Here is a 17,840-nt window from a genome sequence, read left to right on the forward strand (position 1 = left end):
GGCTGCAGCTGGGTCACTAACTCGCTGTCCTCACTTGCACCTGGCGGTGACAACCAGCACTGGGCCAAGCTCAGCTGTTGAGACGTGTGCCCAGGAACGGGGTCGAGGACTTCACACCTACACATACCTCTTGGAGAATGGTGGCAGGAGTTTGTGGTGGGAGCAAGCAGGTGCCTTCAGGCCTCAGTTAATGCTAGTTGGGGAAGAAAAAGGGCAGGCGTTGGTCACCTCTGCTGCTCAGCTTCTGCAGGCTGGGCTGTGCCATCACGACTCCCACAGGATTTCCGTGACTAGTTGTTTAAGTGAATGGAACTGAGGTGCTTTGCACTAACACTTGTGCAACACGTAACTTATTTTCCTGAAATCATGCCATTAATCAAAGCAGTACACATTTCAGATTGCATTCCCTTTCTTCAGTACTTACAGAGTGGGAATTAAATGCTCTTCCAGAACAGCTTTCTTACCTGGGTGGAGACAGGTGAGGAACAAACAAACAGGTGCTGATCACGGTGTTTGTGTGCTGCTGGCTGCTGCCAAATGATTTTTCTGGGCCAAGCAGTGCATTGGTGCCTGAAATGGAGGACGATGTGCAGGTGTAAGGAGAGGTCCACATGGGGTGGATGAAGGCACGTCATCAGCAGCTGTGCTGTGGGAAGGCCTGCGCCAGGATGGGGTCAGGACGTTTTGGAAGGCAGGGGTTTTCCCTTGGTTCAAAGAGATGGTTCCGTCCTAAGGCTTCTGTAAAAAGAGGAAGGAGCAAGGATGATGACCTCGTCTATGTGAAATCATGCTCGATGCTTCAAAGCTGAGGTAGGTCAGAAGCATGTACTCAGCTGGATGTCCCTGACAATTTCATCATACCCCCCCTGTGGGGTGAACAAACCAACCTTCAGGTTGCAGCTGGGGCGGAATGTGTTCAGCCTGAAAACCTCAGCGAGTATTTCTTAAACTTGACATCCACCTACCCTACTGTTAAGGTGTCAGCCCGGGGGTGGCAGCAGCTTGCATAAGCACCTCGATAGCTCTGTCCCTGCTCTTGATTCCAGGCTTTGTGTGCATGAGCTTGGTCTTTGCTCACATAGAGAAATTCTCCAGCTACTTAATTCAAGGATTTGTGGCACAAAATGGGGACAGCAAGGAGTGACATGAAAATAACACGGGAGGTCTTTGAGATAGGTAACCTGTTTTCTCAATCATTTAAGAAAGAGAAAGTTTTCAAGTGTGTAGTCTGCTCTTGCAACTTTTTTTTTTTCTCACTGAGGCTTCTCAGGAAGAAAAAGAGATTAAACGCTAATCTGATGCCACCAGCTCTGCTCACCTGCATAAATGCTGCAATGCCCCCAAGCTGTTTGCCTTCTGCACAGGGTATTCTTCCCTTCTGAATTCCCCTTGTGCGTACATATACGTAAGTGGAGGTGAGCGCCACACCGGCCCCATGGCAGGGCTGGCATGGAGCTGCTGTGAGCAGCAAGGAAGGGCTTAGGGCACGTCCTGGCTCTAGTTCACAGTGAAGTGCTCTGCCTAAACTTCCACGCGTGGCAAATGCCTCTGTACCCACCTCCCTTAATTTCCAAGATTTAATAATGCGCATAACGCAAATGTGATGTGAAAAATGTCCAAATCAGTGATAGAGCTTGCTGTTGAATCCTTGTACAGCTGTACTTCGCAGCTACAGGCTTTTGTGGGCCAGCAAAAGGACAGCACACGCTGGACCTGTCGTACCCACTGTATGCTCTCCGCGGATTGCACCCAAACCGCCTGAAACACCAGTCCTACCCCTACGTTGTGAGAAACACGGAGCGGTGGCAGGAGGCTGGAAGTGCCTCTTTCCAACGTGTTTTTGGAGACTGAGGGGGGAGCAGTGGATTGCAGCAGAAGGAGCAGTGCACAGGCTGCGCCCCAGCTGCACACCATTAACATCTCTGCAGCGGTCACCCCGATGTGCCGTGCTGCCACAGCTCGTTGCGCTCGGCCACGTTCCTGAAGCCATGCGGGGCCAGGCAGCTGCTGCAACACCCCAAGGTGCAGGGACTGATCCTCCAGCAGGCACTGGCACTGTGACTCGACCCAGCGGCCAAGGCACGTCCCGGGTGACATACCCCGAAATTGGCAGCGTTACTGTGGCCGTGATACCGGGAGAGGAGTGTCGCGGGTGTTTCCGCTCTGGCCAAGCCGTGGGCGTGTTTATGAAAGCGCTGATGTGGTCTGGTCGCTCTTGTTGTGCTGGCAGCTCACTTCACATCGTGGAAAACCAAAAGCAGGCGTGTGGGCTGCGTGCGTCTGTGTCCCAGCGCACAGCCGAGCTCCGGCACGGGGTAGCGCAGGAGGAAGAGGAGGGCGAGGAGGATGCTGGCGCCGCTGCTGCTGCTGCTGGCTGTGCCGCTGTGGCAGGCGGCAGAGCTGCGGCTGGGGCTGCGGGGCAGCCCCCGTGGGACGGTGAGCCCAGCCTTCCTCTCCCTCACCCTGGACGCCAGCCTGGCCCGCGAGCCGCGCTTCATCACCTTGCTCAGGTGAGCCCCGGCAGCCCCCCCTCCGGCCACCCTGTGGGGCTGGGCACCAGCTGGTAGCGGGGGGCGATGGTGGCAGGAGCAATGGTGGCACAGGTGATGGGGGGGGGCGTGGGGGGCGAGGAGGAGCAAGGCAGTGGCTGCTGTGTGCAGCCAGCTCTGCGGGATAGAAGCGATCGGAGCCTTCCAGCAGCTTCACAAACATCCGGCAGGGCATCACTGCAACACATGCCGAGGAGGCTTTGTCAGCAATGAGGTTAGATGCAGAGATCCAAAAACCAAAGCCCCCCCCCCGCCCCCTGCCTTTATTTTTTCCCATTAGTAACTCCTGGAGCAGTTCAGGGGACTGCCAGGTGATGCCTGCTCCTTCAGCTCCAACTCTGCCTTTTCTTCCCTCCTCTCACTCTGCTATTTCACACTCTCTTCCTTTTGATTCAACTTCTTGTTTTCTTTTCGGAAGCTATTTCATTTCTTTCCTTCTCGTCCTCCCCCCGGTCCCATTTTTCAGCTCTGCCTTACTCCTCCAGAGCCGGAAGGCACCCCCAGCTTTATCTGAACACAGCTCTGGATGCTGTCCTGGCCGCGGCGGTGCCACCCGGGGAGCAGGAAGTACTTGGTGGCCCCGTATCTGCTGGGCGTCCCCGCAGGGCGAGATAGGGCTGCTGCCAGCCCAGGCAGCGCTGCCGCGCGTGGTTCCTCTGGCACGGGCGGGTGCTGGAGCCGCACGTCCCATGCAGCTTTTGTTTCACTTGAACGCTGGTTTTGGTGCAAAACCCATCCATTTGGTGGTTGCTCAAGGGAATAGGGAGCGATGGTGCACAGCCAGCCTGAGGTCCCCTTTCTGGTGGGTCAGGCGTCCCTCTGAGTGCTGGCGATGCTTCGCCTCAATGTGGGGGCCACCCATGACGTTCAGCTGGCTTCTCGCTGCCCTGTCCGCAGCAACCCCAAGCTGCACACCCTGGCCAGAGGGCTCTCCCCCGGATTCCTGAGGTTCGGTGGCACCAGCACGGATTTCCTCATCTTCGATCCCCACAAGGATTCGACTTTGGAGGAGAAAATCCTCTCAGAACTCCAGGCTGAGGAAGGTAAGGGCTAGACGGGATGCGAGGCTGATTTCTGCAGGCTGCGTGGGCTCCACCTCTCGGCACCGCTGCGCCTTGGGCTCCTGTCTTCCTCTTGTGCTGCACCTCATCCCTCCTTCTCCTGCCAGGGTACAACGTGAGCTCGGAGGACACAAAATGCCTCTGCTGACTCGTGCTGGCGTCACCCCGGTGCCAGGCAAAGCGGTCAGCAGAGGAAGCAGCTCCGTATCGCCCGAGCACAGGGCAGCTGCCAGCCCTGCTGCCGCTGGGGTTTCCGCACGGCGCTCTGGCAGAAATAGTTGGCCAGGGCGCAGCCACCACGAAGCACGGCGGGGTCTTTATTCCTGTCCAGCTCCTTAAATTGGGCAATATACATACATATGCATAATATATATATTTTGTATAGGTACAGTACATATATATATAAACTATGTATAGACAGCAAGCCAGCCGCCTTTTTCTATACGGTTAATGTACCAATGGTGGAAGCAGAGGTGCGTTGTGCAGACACGGATGCCCGCTGTTCAACCCCGTACAAACCACTGCTGTTTCTGCGTGATGGGCAAGGCTCTTTGCACCTTTTGCCCTTGCCGTGCAGACGATGGCTCTGTTGCTCCCACCCTCCTCCCGCCCTGCAGGTGCCTGTGGAGCACAGCCTGGCTTCGCTGCGGTGCAGGAGCTGCTGCTCGCCCAGTGGCCCGGCCAGGAGAAGTTGCTCCTCACAGAGCATTCCCGGAAGAAGCACAAAAACACCACCATTACAGGTAAGGTTTTGATGGATTTACGCAGTGGGGCTTATAACCGGGGGGGGTGCAGGTCTCCGTCCTGTGGTGAAAGGGTGGTGGCTGCCTGTGCCTCCTCCCCACAGGGCACACGCTGGACATCCTCCATGGCTTCGCCAACTGCTCCGGCTTCCACCTGGTGTTCGGGCTCAATGCCCTGCTGCGGCGGCATGGCCGGGAGTGGGACAGCTCCAACGCCGGGCAGCTGCTGGGCTACTGCGCCCGGCGCGGCTACAACCTCTCCTGGGAGCTGGGCAACGGTGAGTGCCGCCACAAGCACTCCTTAGGCACGGACGGGCCCTGAAGCCGGCACGGGTGCTGATGGGCGCGTCCTCACCAGAGCCCAACAGCTTCAAGAAGAAGTCGGGCATCTACATCGACGGCTCCCAGCTGGGGCGGGATTTCATCCACCTGCGCCGGCTCCTGAGCCAGCACCCGCTGTACCGGCACGCCAAGCTGTACGGCCCCGACGTGGGGCAGCCCCGCAAGCACACCCAGCGCCTGCTCAGGAGGTAGGGGGCACCTCGGCCCCTCGCGGGGGCACACGCTGCCCGCTCACAACCCGTAGTAAGGCTGCAGAAAGAGTAAGAGCCCACACGGAAGTCACTGTGAGGGCAGCACTGATGTCCTCCAGGGACACCGCAGCCACCGGGGCTGGGAGGGCTGGCAGGCGGTTATGGCCAATCGCCAGCACCAGCTATAACCCTCTTTTCTGCCCCAAACCCGCCTGGGCTGCAGCTTCCTGAAATCCGGAGGGAAGGTGATCGACTCCGTCACCTGGCACCAGTAAGTACCCCCAGCTGCTGCTGCCACTCTGCTTGTTGCCTTTTTTTTTTTTCTCTCTTTTTTTAAATAAAGCAGCAATCTGCACGTATTAATGGGACGAGTCGGCAGGTCCTGGGCGTCTCTGCAAACTGCTTTGCAGTGTTTGAGGGAGTGCATTTTGGTGCGCAGACCCCAAAGCCATGCCAGGGTTTGCAGCGTGGGCGTAGTAGAGGGGAATGCAATGCGTGCAAGGTCATTTTGCTTGCTAACCATGTTTTACTGATAAAAAGAGAAGTGGGATGGGGAAAAGTGACAGCAGGGCAGCTTTGCTTCTTCATTCAGCAGGCAGAGCTGGGTCACAGCTCTCCCCATTGCACAGAAAGTTCTGCAGCCTGCTGGTGTATGTCGCGTGTCAGCGGGTTCAAAGTGCGTCCCCAGTCTGCCGGGCACACCACAGGACAGCGTCGCATGTGGCTGGGGCTTGCACTGAGAGCAGGTACCAGTGTTTGTATTTCCCCTTCATTTCAGCTGTCTTTTTCCCACTTCCAGTTACTATGTGGACGGACGAAGCGCCACGAGGGAGGATTTCTTGAGCCCCGCAGTGCTGGACACCTTTGCCACAGCTGTGCGCGATGTCCTGGAGGTGCCCACTCCTCTTAAATCCTTCCCATGTTTGGCTTCCAGGGGCTTTGCACAGAAACTGCACTAACGTGCAAAGACTTACAGGGATCCTCAGAGCTCTGCTGCTGCTGACAGCGCAGAGCAGAAACACTACTTCTAGTGAGAGTAACAACAGCTGCAAAGAGCACAAGCAGGCGTTCGGCCAAAGTGCAGCGCTGACCACCTCAGCAGCCCAAACCTGACCTCTCGCCTTTTTCTCCCCCTTCCCCACGACACCGCACAGATCGTGGCTGCGACAGTGCCCGGCAAGAAGGTTTGGCTGGGCGAGACCAGCTCGGCGTACGGCGGGGGAGCCCCCCAGCTCTCCAACACCTACCTGGCCGGCTTCATGTGAGTCGTGGCGGGGCACCCGCGAGTGCTGCTGCTGCTGCACCAGCCTCCGGTGCCACCTGTGCCTGGTTTCTGGCAGGTGGCTGGACAAGCTGGGGCTCGCGGCCAGGCAGGGGATCGACGTGGTGATGAGGCAGGTTTTCTTCGGGGCCGGCAGCTATCACCTGGTGGACGCCAGCTTTGAGCCCTTGCCAGTGCGTACACGGTGAGGCGTGCACTGGGAGTGTGAATGTGCGGGCGTGCGGGGACAGAAGCCGGATGGTTTTGCAACAAGGCAGCAACGGATCTTGGGGGATATTCACAAATATCTGTGCTGGTGCCTACAGTGAGCTCGCACTTGAGTGTGAAGCACTGTGCTAAATACACGTGCAAGATGGTACTGCGATGAGGTTTTAGCACAGCGGGGACCAGTTTTCGGGACGCGATGCCCTGACGTGTATCCCAGTGCCGCTGCAGCTGGCAGGGTGTTTCGATGCGGTGCTTTGGTTCGAGCACCGCTCAGGGGAGAAACAAGCAGCTTGTAGCCGGAAGTGATAGGAGGTGTTATGGTAAATTACACCAGGAGTGACAGCCAAAACAATGTGAAGTTGGGGTGGGTAGCCAGAACAATGGGAAAAGTCGCTTCCCCAGGCTGGTGGGGAGTCAGGGGAGAAGCTCGGCAGCTTTCCTTCCAGGTGCCAAAAACCCAAGCTGCACCCTGGGCAGAAGGAGCTCCCAGAGGTGACACGATAAGGAAAGTGACTGCAAACATAGCATGAGACGTGGAGACAGGGTTTTGTTTTCACCTGTGCTGTTTGTGCAGTTGTGAATGTATACGGTGGAAAAACTTGGTAAAGAAAAAAAACTATGAGGGGAAAACACTGCCGGAAAAAGGAATGCTGGACGGAGAGGTGTGTGTGTGTGCTGCAGGCCAGCGGGTGCTGATTTCTCTCCTGTTCCCGCAGGACTACTGGCTGTCGCTGCTGTACAAGAGGCTGGTGGGCACCAGAGTGCTGGAGGCCAGCGTGGCAGGAGCAGACGCACGGCGCCTGCGGGTCTACCTGCACTGCACCAACCCCCAGCAGTAAGGATGGGTGAAATTGCCCCAAAACAGCATCCCAGGCCAGCGGCAAAGGGAAAACGTGCAGGTGCGTGTGGTTTCTCCAAAAGCTCTTCATCTCCTGACGGCCGCTGTGCTTGCCTCTCATCCTACAGCCCCAAGTACCGGGAGGGGGACGTGACGCTGTTTGCCTTGAACCTCTACAACGTGAGCCAGAGCTTGCAGCTACCCAAGCAGTTGTGGAGCAAGCAGGTGGACCAGTACCTCCTGCTGCCCCATGGCAAGGAGAGCATCCTGTCCAGGTGAGCGGGCATCCTCCCTCGCGGCACGGGCCGAGTAGAGTGCAGGTGGACTCTGAAACCTCACCTTGTTTGGCGGGCAAGTGAAAACATATCAAAACAACGACAGAAAAAGCGATGTTAACTTTTCTCCCTCAAGCTGTGACTTGCATTACATCAGGTCTCCTAAAATCAGGCTCGCTAGGACGAGCTGGCAGTCCCCTGGTGTCAGTCCCCTGCTGCCCACATCCCATGCCCTTTGCACACCAGCAGGTGCCCTGCTATCCCACACGCCTGCTGCTGGTGCCTGGCAGGAAAACGGGTTGGTGGCGGGGGTCTCGGTGGCTTCTTGTGGTGCTGGCACTGAGGCTTCAGCACAGGCCCTGCTCTGTGGGCACAGAAGATAGCTCAGCAGTTGCCGGCAAGGAAAAGCAGCTTGGGTTGGCTCTTTTCAAAGCCTGCTCTGCTGTCACCCTCACTACAGGAAAACAGGGAACATTTAATTCCCTTGCTTGTGCGGGGGCTGCGAGCAACCCCTCACAGAGGGAGCACGGCAGGCGCTGTGTGGGAAGCACTGTTTGTTCTTGGGCTATTTGTCGCGTGTGGCTCCGGGCACGTTTGCTTGCATCCAGAGCCAGGGATACCACTGGCGAGCCTGGCTGCAACGTTGCACGGGTGCCTCGGCAGGAGGGTGCAGCTGAACGGCCGCCTGCTGCAGATGGTGGACAAGGAGACGCTGCCCACGCTCCACGAGGCCGCCCTGGCCCCCGGCAGCGCGCTTGGCCTGCCCGCCTTCTCCTACGGCTTCTACGTGATCAGGAACGCCAAGGCAATCGCGTGCATCTAAGTGCGCAGGGGGCACAGGACCTGTCGGGACGCTCAGTGCGGTGCCACACGTCTTTCCTCGGCTGGGAGGCCGCAGTCACAAGATGGAGCTGTGGCCCCACGTTCTCCAAAGCCTCTGCTTTGCTTTGTTTGCTCGCACACAGCGAGGTTTTGCTCAACATCGTCAGCACCCTGAGAGCTCAGCAGGCTGAAAACACACACACTGTATTTCCCTTCTTAAGCTCAAAAAGGACGCTACCAGCTCCACGGGGTTTAAGAGCAAAGGGCTGGCTTGTGTTTCCTGAGAAAGCTGTGCACCTCCCAGCAGACGGATGTACTTTGGGAGGCGTGATTAAAAGTGCACCATAAAAAGGTTATATTTAACCACAGTTTGTGAAAGGAGTGTTTGCCTATACAGCGTGTGTGTGTTGTGTGAAGGCCTAGCCACCAGGAAGTGATACACAGCAAAAATGTGAATGGGAAAGGCTGCGTTTGTGTACACTGTCCACATTCAAAATGAGTGCACGGAGCACAAAATGAGGGGGAAAGTCTCACGTTGTCAATATCAAGTTGTTGATGTATTGTTGTTATTGCTGCATAAGCTACAATTTAGAAACAAAAGTTGATGGTTGCCTGGTAGCTTCTTTCTAAAACTTTCTAACAGGTTTGTTTCAATGCTTCTTACTTTTATATCTGAAGATTTTGAATAAACTCAATTTATATTAGCTTTTTGCAATTTTCTGTTTTGTTTTGTTTAAGATTACTGATATCACGGAACTCCCCGCATTTCTTTTGGTTGCAAATCAGCTGCCGTTTAGGTGACTTTCACCACGCATATCCAGGTAAATAAAAATGTCAGAGATCCTGCCCAGCTGGGGTTGTTTAATATCTGCTGGCTCTGCAGCCTGCCTCAGGTGTAACGTGTGCTGGCGACATGCAGCAATCACAAGGAGGGGCAGAGGGGGGTACCAGCATGGAGCTGACGGCTTCCCAAGCTTTGCCCTGCTGCGATGGTTCCTCCTCTGAGCGTACAGGCGCAGTTCTGCAGCAGGTTTTGCAGCAGGTGCTACAGCAGACAGAGTTACACGTTAGGTGCTGTGAAGATGGTGGAGAATTCTCTTTGCTTAAGGCACTGGCATCCCTGCACTCCTTCCCTCTAAATTGCATAGACCTTGGCAGCCTGACCTTGACAGAGTATCTGCAAACCTTTGCCAGGCCCTGACCCATGGGTATCACTCGCACACATTCCTACGTCCTTTTTCGTTTCTGATATGGAAGGTAGGGTTACTCATGGCGGCTTTACTGTGAATCAGTTCCGGTAAGGTGGAGTCACTTGAGTCATGTGAAAACAAGGAAACTGAGTAATTCTGGAAAGCTTTTACTGCAGATACTCTACCACGCAGCATCAACTTTTATGGCTCCGTCCAAAGCTCCTGTCCCAGTTTAGGCATTAACTCTGATAAGGTGATGGGAGAGCAAAGTGAACAAGGTCGCAGACCCAGCAGCCCGTTACGAAACGATCCAGAAGCCCTTTATGAAACCACAGATGCCTGTTACCGACAGCCTGGGAGCTGCTGCCTGAGCGCGCGCACTTCGTGTGTGGAGCGTGAAGGAATGTGACAGCGTTACGGACTCGGGGCACGCTCTGTGGCAGAGGGCAGCAGGCAGGCTTTCAGTGAGGCGCAGTCACTAACGGCTAAGGGAACGGCTGCTCTTGCAGGCGCTGTTGCCGTTAGAGCCGTTAAGGGCCGCTAAGGGCCGTTAGCCCCCCAACATGGCCGCCGCCCGGAGCGGGGTGGAGGAGCACTGCGCATGCGCGGCACCGCGCGGCAGCGCCCCGCCGGAAGCGCTTCCGCCGGCGGCAAGATGGCGGCGCTGCTGTGGCGGCTGGGCCGGGCCTGGTGCAGCCCCCGCGCCGCCCGCCCGGCCCTGGCGGCCGCCGCCGCCGTTTGGCCGCCGCCGTTCCGCCCCGCCGCCGTTCCTCCGGGCCCGCGGCGGCCGTTGAGCTTCTCGGCGGCCGAGCTGGTGCGCGCCGCGCCCGGGCGGCTGCGGCCGTACCTGCGCCTCATGCGCCTGCACCAGCCCGCCGGTGAGCGGCGGGGCGGGGCGGGGCGGTAGCCATGGCGACGCGGCGGCCAATGGGGCGGGGGCGCGGTAGCCATGGCGACGCGGTGCCCATGGCGACGCGGTTGCCGTGGCGACGCAGCATCCGCGGCCTTCGGCCCCCCCCGGCCGCCGCGTTGCCCTGAGGCCCTGTCCCCGCCTGCCCGCAGGGACGTGGCTGCTGTACCTGCCCTGCGCCTGGAGCATCGGGCTGGCGGCCGAGCCGGGCTGCCCGCCCGACTGGCAGACGCTGGCCCTCTTCGGCGCCGGGGCCGTGCTCATGCGTGGGGCCGGCTGCACCATCAACGACATGTGGGACCGCGACTACGACAAGAAGGTGGGGGGACGCGCGAGGAGGCGCGGGGCTAGCGGGCAGCTCCTGGTGCTCGAGGAGGGGAGGTGCTGGGTGTTCTGCACAGGGCGCGTCCTCTGAGCTCCTCGCCAAGGGCAGGCGCAGGGCTGCAGGCAGGTCTGGTTTTCTCCAACTCGAGACGTTCCTCCCTGTCACCATCCGAGACGCCCGCAACTCCTTTGTCTACGTTTCCTCCCGGGGTGGTTGAAATCATGTTGTTTTATACGACGCTCCTGCGCAGGGCTGCAGTAAGTCTCCTAGAGTGCTCACTTCCACATAAGCTGTGCGTTGCTGTCAGCAACGTGCAGTGCTTGATCAAAAGAAGTTTATCTTTCAACTCTTCTCTGCATGACAGAGCCCAAGTGATGAGACGAGACCCAGGTGATAAGACAAGGGGAAATGGCCTCAGGTTGCGTCAAGGGAGGTTTAGGTTGAATATTATTAGAAATTTCTTTACTGAAAGGGTTGTACGGCTCTGGAGTGGGCTCCCCAGGGACATGCTTGAGTCACCATCCTGGCGTCTTTCGAGGAACGTGTAGATGTAGAACCTAGTAGCGTGGTTTAGTGGGGGACTTGTCAATGCTAGGTTAAAGGTTGGACTAAATGCTCTTAAAGGTCTTTGCCAACCTGGATGATTCTATAAAAATAAATAACCCTTTCTTCTAAACTTAGTTATCATCTACCCTTTCCTTTATATTTTCAGGAGCAGGAAGGCCTTGGTTATTGTTAATTTCCGCATGAGAATGGCCGTTGACAGAATCATGCCCAAGCGTGTACTAATCCTCTTTGTGGTGTTGCATTTCCTCCTCCCTCTTGTTCAGTAGAAGGAAATAAACAGGAGGCAGTGCTGGGTGTCAGACGCTGACATGCACAGGGGCGTACGCTCGGCGGGGAGGATCCCAGTGAGCTATTGGCTTATTTTCTTTTCTGATCCTATGTTTTTTCTTTCACTTTGGGTATTGGCCATGGCAAAGTGCCAGGATAGTGAGTGACTGTGCTCTGTGAAGTCTTCCGTCCAGCGCCGGTGTATTTATTCTGTTAGAAAGCAATAAATCCATATGGGTTTTGTGGTGTCTTTGGATGGTTTAGGGTTCAGAGGTTATTAGCAGCTACTTGTGCTATGAAGGTTGCTGGGGTATGCAATCAGCAAGATGGAATTCACGTGGTAATACGTGCATTTGTGCATGAATGTGATGTAGTTAAACATAAAGGCTCAAACATTCCCGTAGCAGCACTTGGTTACACACCTCAACAGGCAATCTTCTTAACAAGCCAGCTGGCGGCTGGGGCGGGAGCAGGACGTTGGCTTGTGCTGCTGGTCGCAGTTTGGGGGTGGTTTTTTACAATACTAGGTATTTGATTTTTTTTTTCTATTTTTTTTAATTAAAATGGAAGACGCCATGTCAGGTAATGATTTGCAGTAGAGTTGGTCACAGAAATGCTTTCTGTGGCCAACTCTACTGCACATCATTAATTAAGAGTGTATTTAAACTGCATAAGCAGTATTTGAAGTTTGGCTTAAATTATTTAGTAGTAGGGGGAGAACGTACTAAGGGAGTATACTTAAGGTGACATTATTAAAGCATATGCAGAATCCTTTATACATTTTTAGTATTCTATAAAAAGTTGGCGATCAAACCTCCCCAAATAGACTTCACATCGTGTCTAAATGCATTTTTTTTTTCCTGTTGTTATTGTGGGATGGATTTTGTTACTTGTTTGTTCAGATTATTGTCACCTTCAGCAGGTAACTCATCATTCATTTAGGTTTAAAAGTATTTTCCAACATTTGTTCCTTCTTTCAGTTGGCTTTGCATGATTTCTCTACTCCTGACAGACATCCTAAACTCCACTGCATCCCACCTAGGGTTAAAATAATTGTCCTGTTGCATGCCAGTGGTGTGACTTGAACTTTTAGGATACGTTTGAATGCATTAGGTTGCACTTCGTGTTAACGCTATTCCTTCCATGTTTAGGTTGCAAGGACAGCAAGCAGGCCCCTGGCAGCTGGAGAAATCTCCACTTTTCAGTCCTTCATTTTTCTCGGGGGACAGCTCAGCCTGGCTCTCTGTGTGCTTCTGTGTCTGAATTACTACAGGTGACGTACACGTTATCTTCTGTTTCTTAGAATTGCGTTCCTGGTCCGGAGGTAAGCCCAAAGATTTTGACCAGCAAACATGCTGGGGGCAGAGGAGTTTTAGCCATGGAAGTCAAGTAGTCAGTTTGGTACTGTGTACCAGCTCTTTAGACCTGTGATCTTTAGACCAGCAAACAAGTCTGGTACTTCTTACAGTATCGTTCTGGGAGCAGCCTCCTTGTCTCTTGTGGTCTCCTACCCTCTGATGAAGAGAATCACGTATTGGCCACAGTTAGTTTTGGGTGAGTTGGAAATCTTTTTAGTTTTCTTCTTCTTCCGATCTAGCTTTTGGGAAGTTTCACATACCGGTTAGTAATTGAACTTCAGCAGTCTGGTTTTATGTAAGTTTATATTAAAATAACAATGCTCTGCAAACAAAATTCTGCCATGCCAGAAGCTTCTTAAGCAGTAGTTTAACAAAATTAAGCAGGAGCTGCGTTGTAATGTTTTCGTTCATAAACAATCCCTTCTCTTGTAGTGTCGAGAGAGAGAATAAATGCTTGTAGCTTGAGAGCTGGCCGTACTTTAAGAGTTGTCTCAAAACCTGTCTTAACTCTTGGCCTTCCCACTCCAGCTGTCTTCAGCTTTGTCAGCCAGAACTGCCTTTTCCAGTGTGGAAGCACCACGGTTGGCTGCTGTGAGCTCTTTTGCAGTCAGCTTTACCGACATCAAAGCATTTTAACTTCAGACGCGTTGTTGGAGTGCACTGCAATAGTTCTGTGCCAATGCTTCCTTAGGATAATGAAACCATATTTAAACGGGGGAAAAATGCGTGGCACTGCGCATTTCTCCTTAGATCTCCAGGGTATTTAATGTCAAATTACTTGGGATTTGTTACCTGACTGAAACTCCGTGCTAGGAAATAGGGATGCCGGGATTGTAGCAACAGCTGCAGATGTAACATATGCTTGAAGAAATGATACTGAGTTCTGTACGTGTAATTTAGACTGGTCCTGGCACCTTCTTAACTATCTTTGTTCCACTCTCCCTGTTTTTAGGACTTACTTTTAACTGGGGAGCCCTTCTTGGGTGGTCTGCCATCCAAGGGTCCTGCGACTGGTCCGTGTGTTTGCCCTTGTACCTGGCTGGAGTCATGTGGACGCTGGTGTACGACACCATCTACGCGCACCAGGTAGAGCAGCAGTGGGAAACTTTTCAGACCGGTGTATGTTTGCTTGCTTAATTTACAGCTTTGGTCTTGAGCAGCACTAACACGCAGGTGAGCACCACAGAACATCCACCCTTGGACCTTTCATTGCTCTGTAAATATTTTATGTAGCGGGCAGAAGGCCGCAAGTGAAATGCGTTTTGTGTGCCCATGCATCCGCGCTGTGTCAATAACTGCACAGCTGGTATTAACTGTTAGCGGCCAACCCAGCTCTGAGGACCAGCCTTTTAATTTATAGCTTAACCCAGGGACCTACAAATACACTCAATTGAGGTTGCTGTTAACAGCTGTGGGAAACTTGAGATGGGCCCCCCATTTTACTTTCCTTACCAAGTAACGGTTGGATTGCAGATCTTCTGCTAATTGTTCCTTTCCCTCTAGGACAAGAGGGATGACATCCTTATCGGCGTGAAGTCCACGGCGTTACAGTTCAAGGAAGATACAAAGCGGTGGCTCAGTGGCTTCAGCATGGCAATGCTTGTGGGCTTGTGCGTGGCGGGGATGAATTGTAACCAGACTTTCCCTTACTACTCAGCCGTGGCTGCCGTGGGCGCTCACCTAGCACACCAGGTTTGATGGATTCATTTATACTTTCTCCACGTGGAAACTCTTGATAAGAAATCATAGTGCTTTTCGGCCCCTGGCTGAAAATTCTCCAAGTACACCGAAAAAAAAAAAAGAATCCTGTAAATTTTTGAAAAAATCATTTAAAGTCTTCTGACAAAGGCTTGCTTCTCCCAAGTACCTTTTGCAGAACTCTTTTGAGGAGACGTCTGGGTTCACAGCCTTGTAGTGACGGTTAGTCTATGGGAGGAGTAATTGCTGGCCTTCATAAGTCAGTGATAGCGCTGCGAGCAGTAAAACCGTCAGCAGTCTGAGAAGTTAAATGTGGGATTAACATGTAACTTGCCACGCAAGGGACAGCCTGATGGGTGTTTTACAGCCCCTGTCACCTGAGCAGCGCTTTAACGGGGGAGCTCCCACAGCTCGTAGATACCAAACATTAATCATGCCTGCAGGTTACAACATTTTTGCGGCGCTGTGCTCTGGTACTTGTCAGCCACCGCTTTTCACAGGGTTTGATCTTGGAAATCTGTGGAGGAAAGTGTACTACGTTCCCCCACCTTATCATTGAGACCTGGAATTGCCAGAGTGGCCTTGCATGGCAGTTTTGGCACAAATGGAAATCACTTTCCTGCAGAGAGGATTTTTCTTGGTGAGGAGACAGAATGTGAGGGGCAAGGAGTCACAGAATCACAGAATCATCTAGGTTGGAAGAGACCTCCAAGATCCCCTTGTCCAACCTCTGACCTAACACTAACAAGTCCTCCACTAAACCATATCACTAAGCTCTACATCTAAACGTCTTTTAAAGACCTCCAGGGATGGCAACTCAACCACTTCCCTGGGCAGCCCATTCCAATGCCTCACAACCCTTTCCATAAAGAAGTTCTTCCTAATATCCAACCTAAACCTCCCCTGGCGCAACTTTAGTGTGTGACGATTCTCTAGATTACCCAAGTTGTAAGAGCAGCCCTGTTCCGTGTACCACAGAGCAGCTTCTCTTTGAGTGCATGTTTTAATATTACTTCTGCCTAGGCATTTGCATGCTTATCTTCATGTTCAAGACATCAAAGATCTGCTGACTGACTGAGTTTAGAAAGCTGAATAAGCCATGTAAGGTGCCCCTTCCTCAACTTAACTAGTTTGTGCCTGAGGCAGAGGAATTTGGGTCACGAAGATGTCCAATTCCTGTACTGCTGAAGAAGTTCCTGAACAGAAAACTAAGCTGCCTTACGTGCTTCGCGTCTGTGAAGGTTCATCTCATGGCTTGGCCGCTGTTGGGTTTCACTCATCCATTTAGTGTTTTCACTTCCGTATGCCTGATAGGCAGGCAGGCTTTTAAGGGTGTGAAAAAACATCGTGTTTTAGAGGTTTGCAGACTAGGTTTCAGATAGTTTAATCAGAACCCACCCCCCTTATCTCTGTACAAGTGCAAACAGCAGAGGAATGTGTTTCCTAGGGAAGCTTTAATTTCTTTCATTTCAAAGTGTTTTCTTTCAACATCTTGAGGGGGTAAACGGCAGGGTCAGAGTTTTTGGGAGGTGTCTCTCTATGAATCCTTTCACTCGTGTTGTTTAACACGTCCTTTTGCCGTCCCTGACGAAAGACTTCTGCACCCAGTTTCATTTCCAGCACTGTCTTTCGGTAACTCTGCTCTTGCACTGTGTGCTGTTGGCACCTCGAGCTGGGAGTCCCAGCGGCTGCTCGCAGGTGTTGGGGTCCCTCTTTGCAGGGCAGATGTAGCTATGCGGCCAGCAGCACCTGGGCAGGACAGGGCAGCCTCTTGCTCTGCTGCTTTCCCTCCCCTGCCTTGTTTTCAGGGAAGCACGGGCAGTGCTTTCTAGCAGACAAAGGAAGGGTGCAGGCACGCACTTGATTTTTTTTTATTGAAGTTCCTGTTGACGAGTTAGCTGCCTTTCTGCCGAGGAAGGTCTCCAAAAGACTTTTTACACATTCAGATATTTTTACAGCTTTTATTACGCAACTGCACCCAGGAGTATTTAGATTGTTCATGCTGTGATTCACTGGGAGGTTCCAGGAGTTGGGTTCATGTCCAGTCCTTTGCTCTTCTGCTGCATGTTGAATAAATCTGTCAGGTAAACATGGATGCCAGTCATGAACCATCCCTTGCAACTACAGAGTATTCCTGTTTCTTCTGGAGCTAACAATAGGGTTTAGAACCTGAAGGTTTTGAAATTACAGCCCTTCTCCTGTCTTTTTGAGATGTGTCAAATATTTCTGTGTCCGTAAATAGTAATACTGGAATGTTTATACTGTGCTTTTGCAGATTTACACTTTGGACATAGACAAGCCTGAAGACTGCTGGAAGAAATTTGCTTCGAATCGTACTGTAGGAGTTCTGCTCTTCGTAGGGATCGTGCTTGGAAATCTCTGTAAAAGACAAGAGTCGAAAACTGTACAAGAGCCTTTAGAAAGCAGGTAGTCGAAATTGTTAACGATACTGATGTTTTAGTCTGGCTCAAATGAATATTCTCCAAGAGGGGAAAACACTTTTAACGTGACTCTTTGTGGTTTATCCTATTTATTTATAGAAGTTGGTGAAAATGTTCTTCTTTTTTTTTTCTTAAAAAAAGAACAAACAAAAAACAAAGCCAAGCAAATCTTGTTTTTGACTGTCTTACAATGTAAGCTGTGATTACTCATGAATGAAGCAAGTGAAGCTTCTGTGTTGGTCCTATGTAGTACAAGGAAACTCCTGACTGGCTCTCAAGAAGTGAGCCCGGCATTTTATACAGAGCAAGACAGATGTCTCTTAGTGACAGGACTTGGGAAAATGCAAAAAGATTTCAGCATGTAAATAAAATCTGGCTGTACATGTTTGGTGTTGTGATTTATTGCATGAAGAAATTGCAGTTTGGGTTGGAGCTTGTTGTGTGAAATAATTGTGATAGCAGCTTTTATCCTGAGATGTCTGGATGCAGTCTGGTCTCCGTCCATGAGGTCCAGAATATGAACAAGTCGATAGAAAAGTTTTTAAGACTCCCTTTTGTTCTTGGTCTGACTGCTGGGCACTAGCGGCCCATGGAAACTGAGGTGAGCTCATTTATCGGGAACAATCTGCATGCAGACTGCCGGCTTAACAAACCAGCACATTCCAGAACTAATGCCAAGTGTTTGCATGCTGGTGGTTGACTCTAAGGTAGGAACTCATCTTGCCAAGTGAATCTCATTTCCTCCTTCTAATTCTAATCCTTTAACCTTCTGCT

The 17,840-nt window shown here is 52.5% G+C and overlaps 2 protein-coding genes across 3 annotated transcripts; both read left to right on the forward strand.

Moving 5' to 3' along the window:
* The first annotated feature begins 2,194 nt into the window (after positions 1–2,194).
* On the forward strand, positions 2,195–9,014 carry HPSE (heparanase). Of its 2 annotated transcripts, none has more exons than XM_080591632.1 (12): positions 2,195–2,510; positions 3,447–3,592; positions 4,228–4,353; positions 4,458–4,631; positions 4,712–4,883; positions 5,110–5,157; positions 5,686–5,779; positions 6,041–6,147; positions 6,227–6,341; positions 7,092–7,210; positions 7,342–7,488; positions 8,097–9,014. In XM_080591632.1, the coding sequence occupies exons 1-12, from the start codon at positions 2,347–2,349 to the stop codon at positions 8,656–8,658; spliced, it is 1,974 nt and encodes a 657-aa protein (XP_080447758.1). In that variant the 5' UTR covers positions 2,195–2,346; the 3' UTR covers positions 8,659–9,014. The 2 variants fall into 2 exon arrangements, with proteins under 2 accessions (XP_080447758.1, XP_080447759.1); XM_080591633.1 differs by having other exon boundaries at positions 8,152–9,014.
* A 127-nt stretch (positions 9,015–9,141) lies between these two features.
* Positions 9,142–17,447, forward strand: COQ2 (coenzyme Q2, polyprenyltransferase). The gene is made up of 7 exons (XM_080591646.1): positions 9,142–10,378; positions 10,563–10,729; positions 12,721–12,842; positions 13,038–13,123; positions 13,880–14,013; positions 14,431–14,619; positions 16,901–17,447. Exons 1-7 carry the CDS (start codon positions 10,102–10,104, stop codon positions 17,054–17,056), a joined length of 1,131 nt encoding a protein of 376 aa, XP_080447772.1. The 5' UTR covers positions 9,142–10,101; the 3' UTR covers positions 17,057–17,447.
* The last annotated feature ends 393 nt before the right edge of the window (positions 17,448–17,840 follow it).

The sequence above is a fragment of the Anser brachyrhynchus genome (assembly GCF_964034855.1).
Source record: "Anser brachyrhynchus genome assembly, chromosome: 4".
In the NCBI taxonomy this organism is placed as follows: domain Eukaryota; kingdom Metazoa; phylum Chordata; class Aves; order Anseriformes; family Anatidae; genus Anser; species Anser brachyrhynchus.

Coding starts and splice junctions, on each gene's coding strand:
- HPSE (XM_080591632.1), top strand. CDS start 2,347: ATGCTGGCGCCGCTGCTGCTGCTGCTGGCTGTGCCGCTGTGGCAGGCG. Junction 5,158..5,685: donor GACTCCGTCACCTGGCACCA/GTAAGTACCCCC, acceptor TCCCACTTCCAG/TTACTATGTGGACGGACGAA. Junction 5,780..6,040: donor CTGTGCGCGATGTCCTGGAG/GTGCCCACTCCT, acceptor GACACCGCACAG/ATCGTGGCTGCGACAGTGCC.
- COQ2 (XM_080591646.1), top strand. CDS start 10,102: ATGCGCGGCACCGCGCGGCAGCGCCCCGCCGGAAGCGCTTCCGCCGGC. Junction 14,014..14,430: donor ACACCATCTACGCGCACCAG/GTAGAGCAGCAG, acceptor CTTTCCCTCTAG/GACAAGAGGGATGACATCCT. Junction 14,620..16,900: donor GCGCTCACCTAGCACACCAG/GTTTGATGGATT, acceptor GTGCTTTTGCAG/ATTTACACTTTGGACATAGA.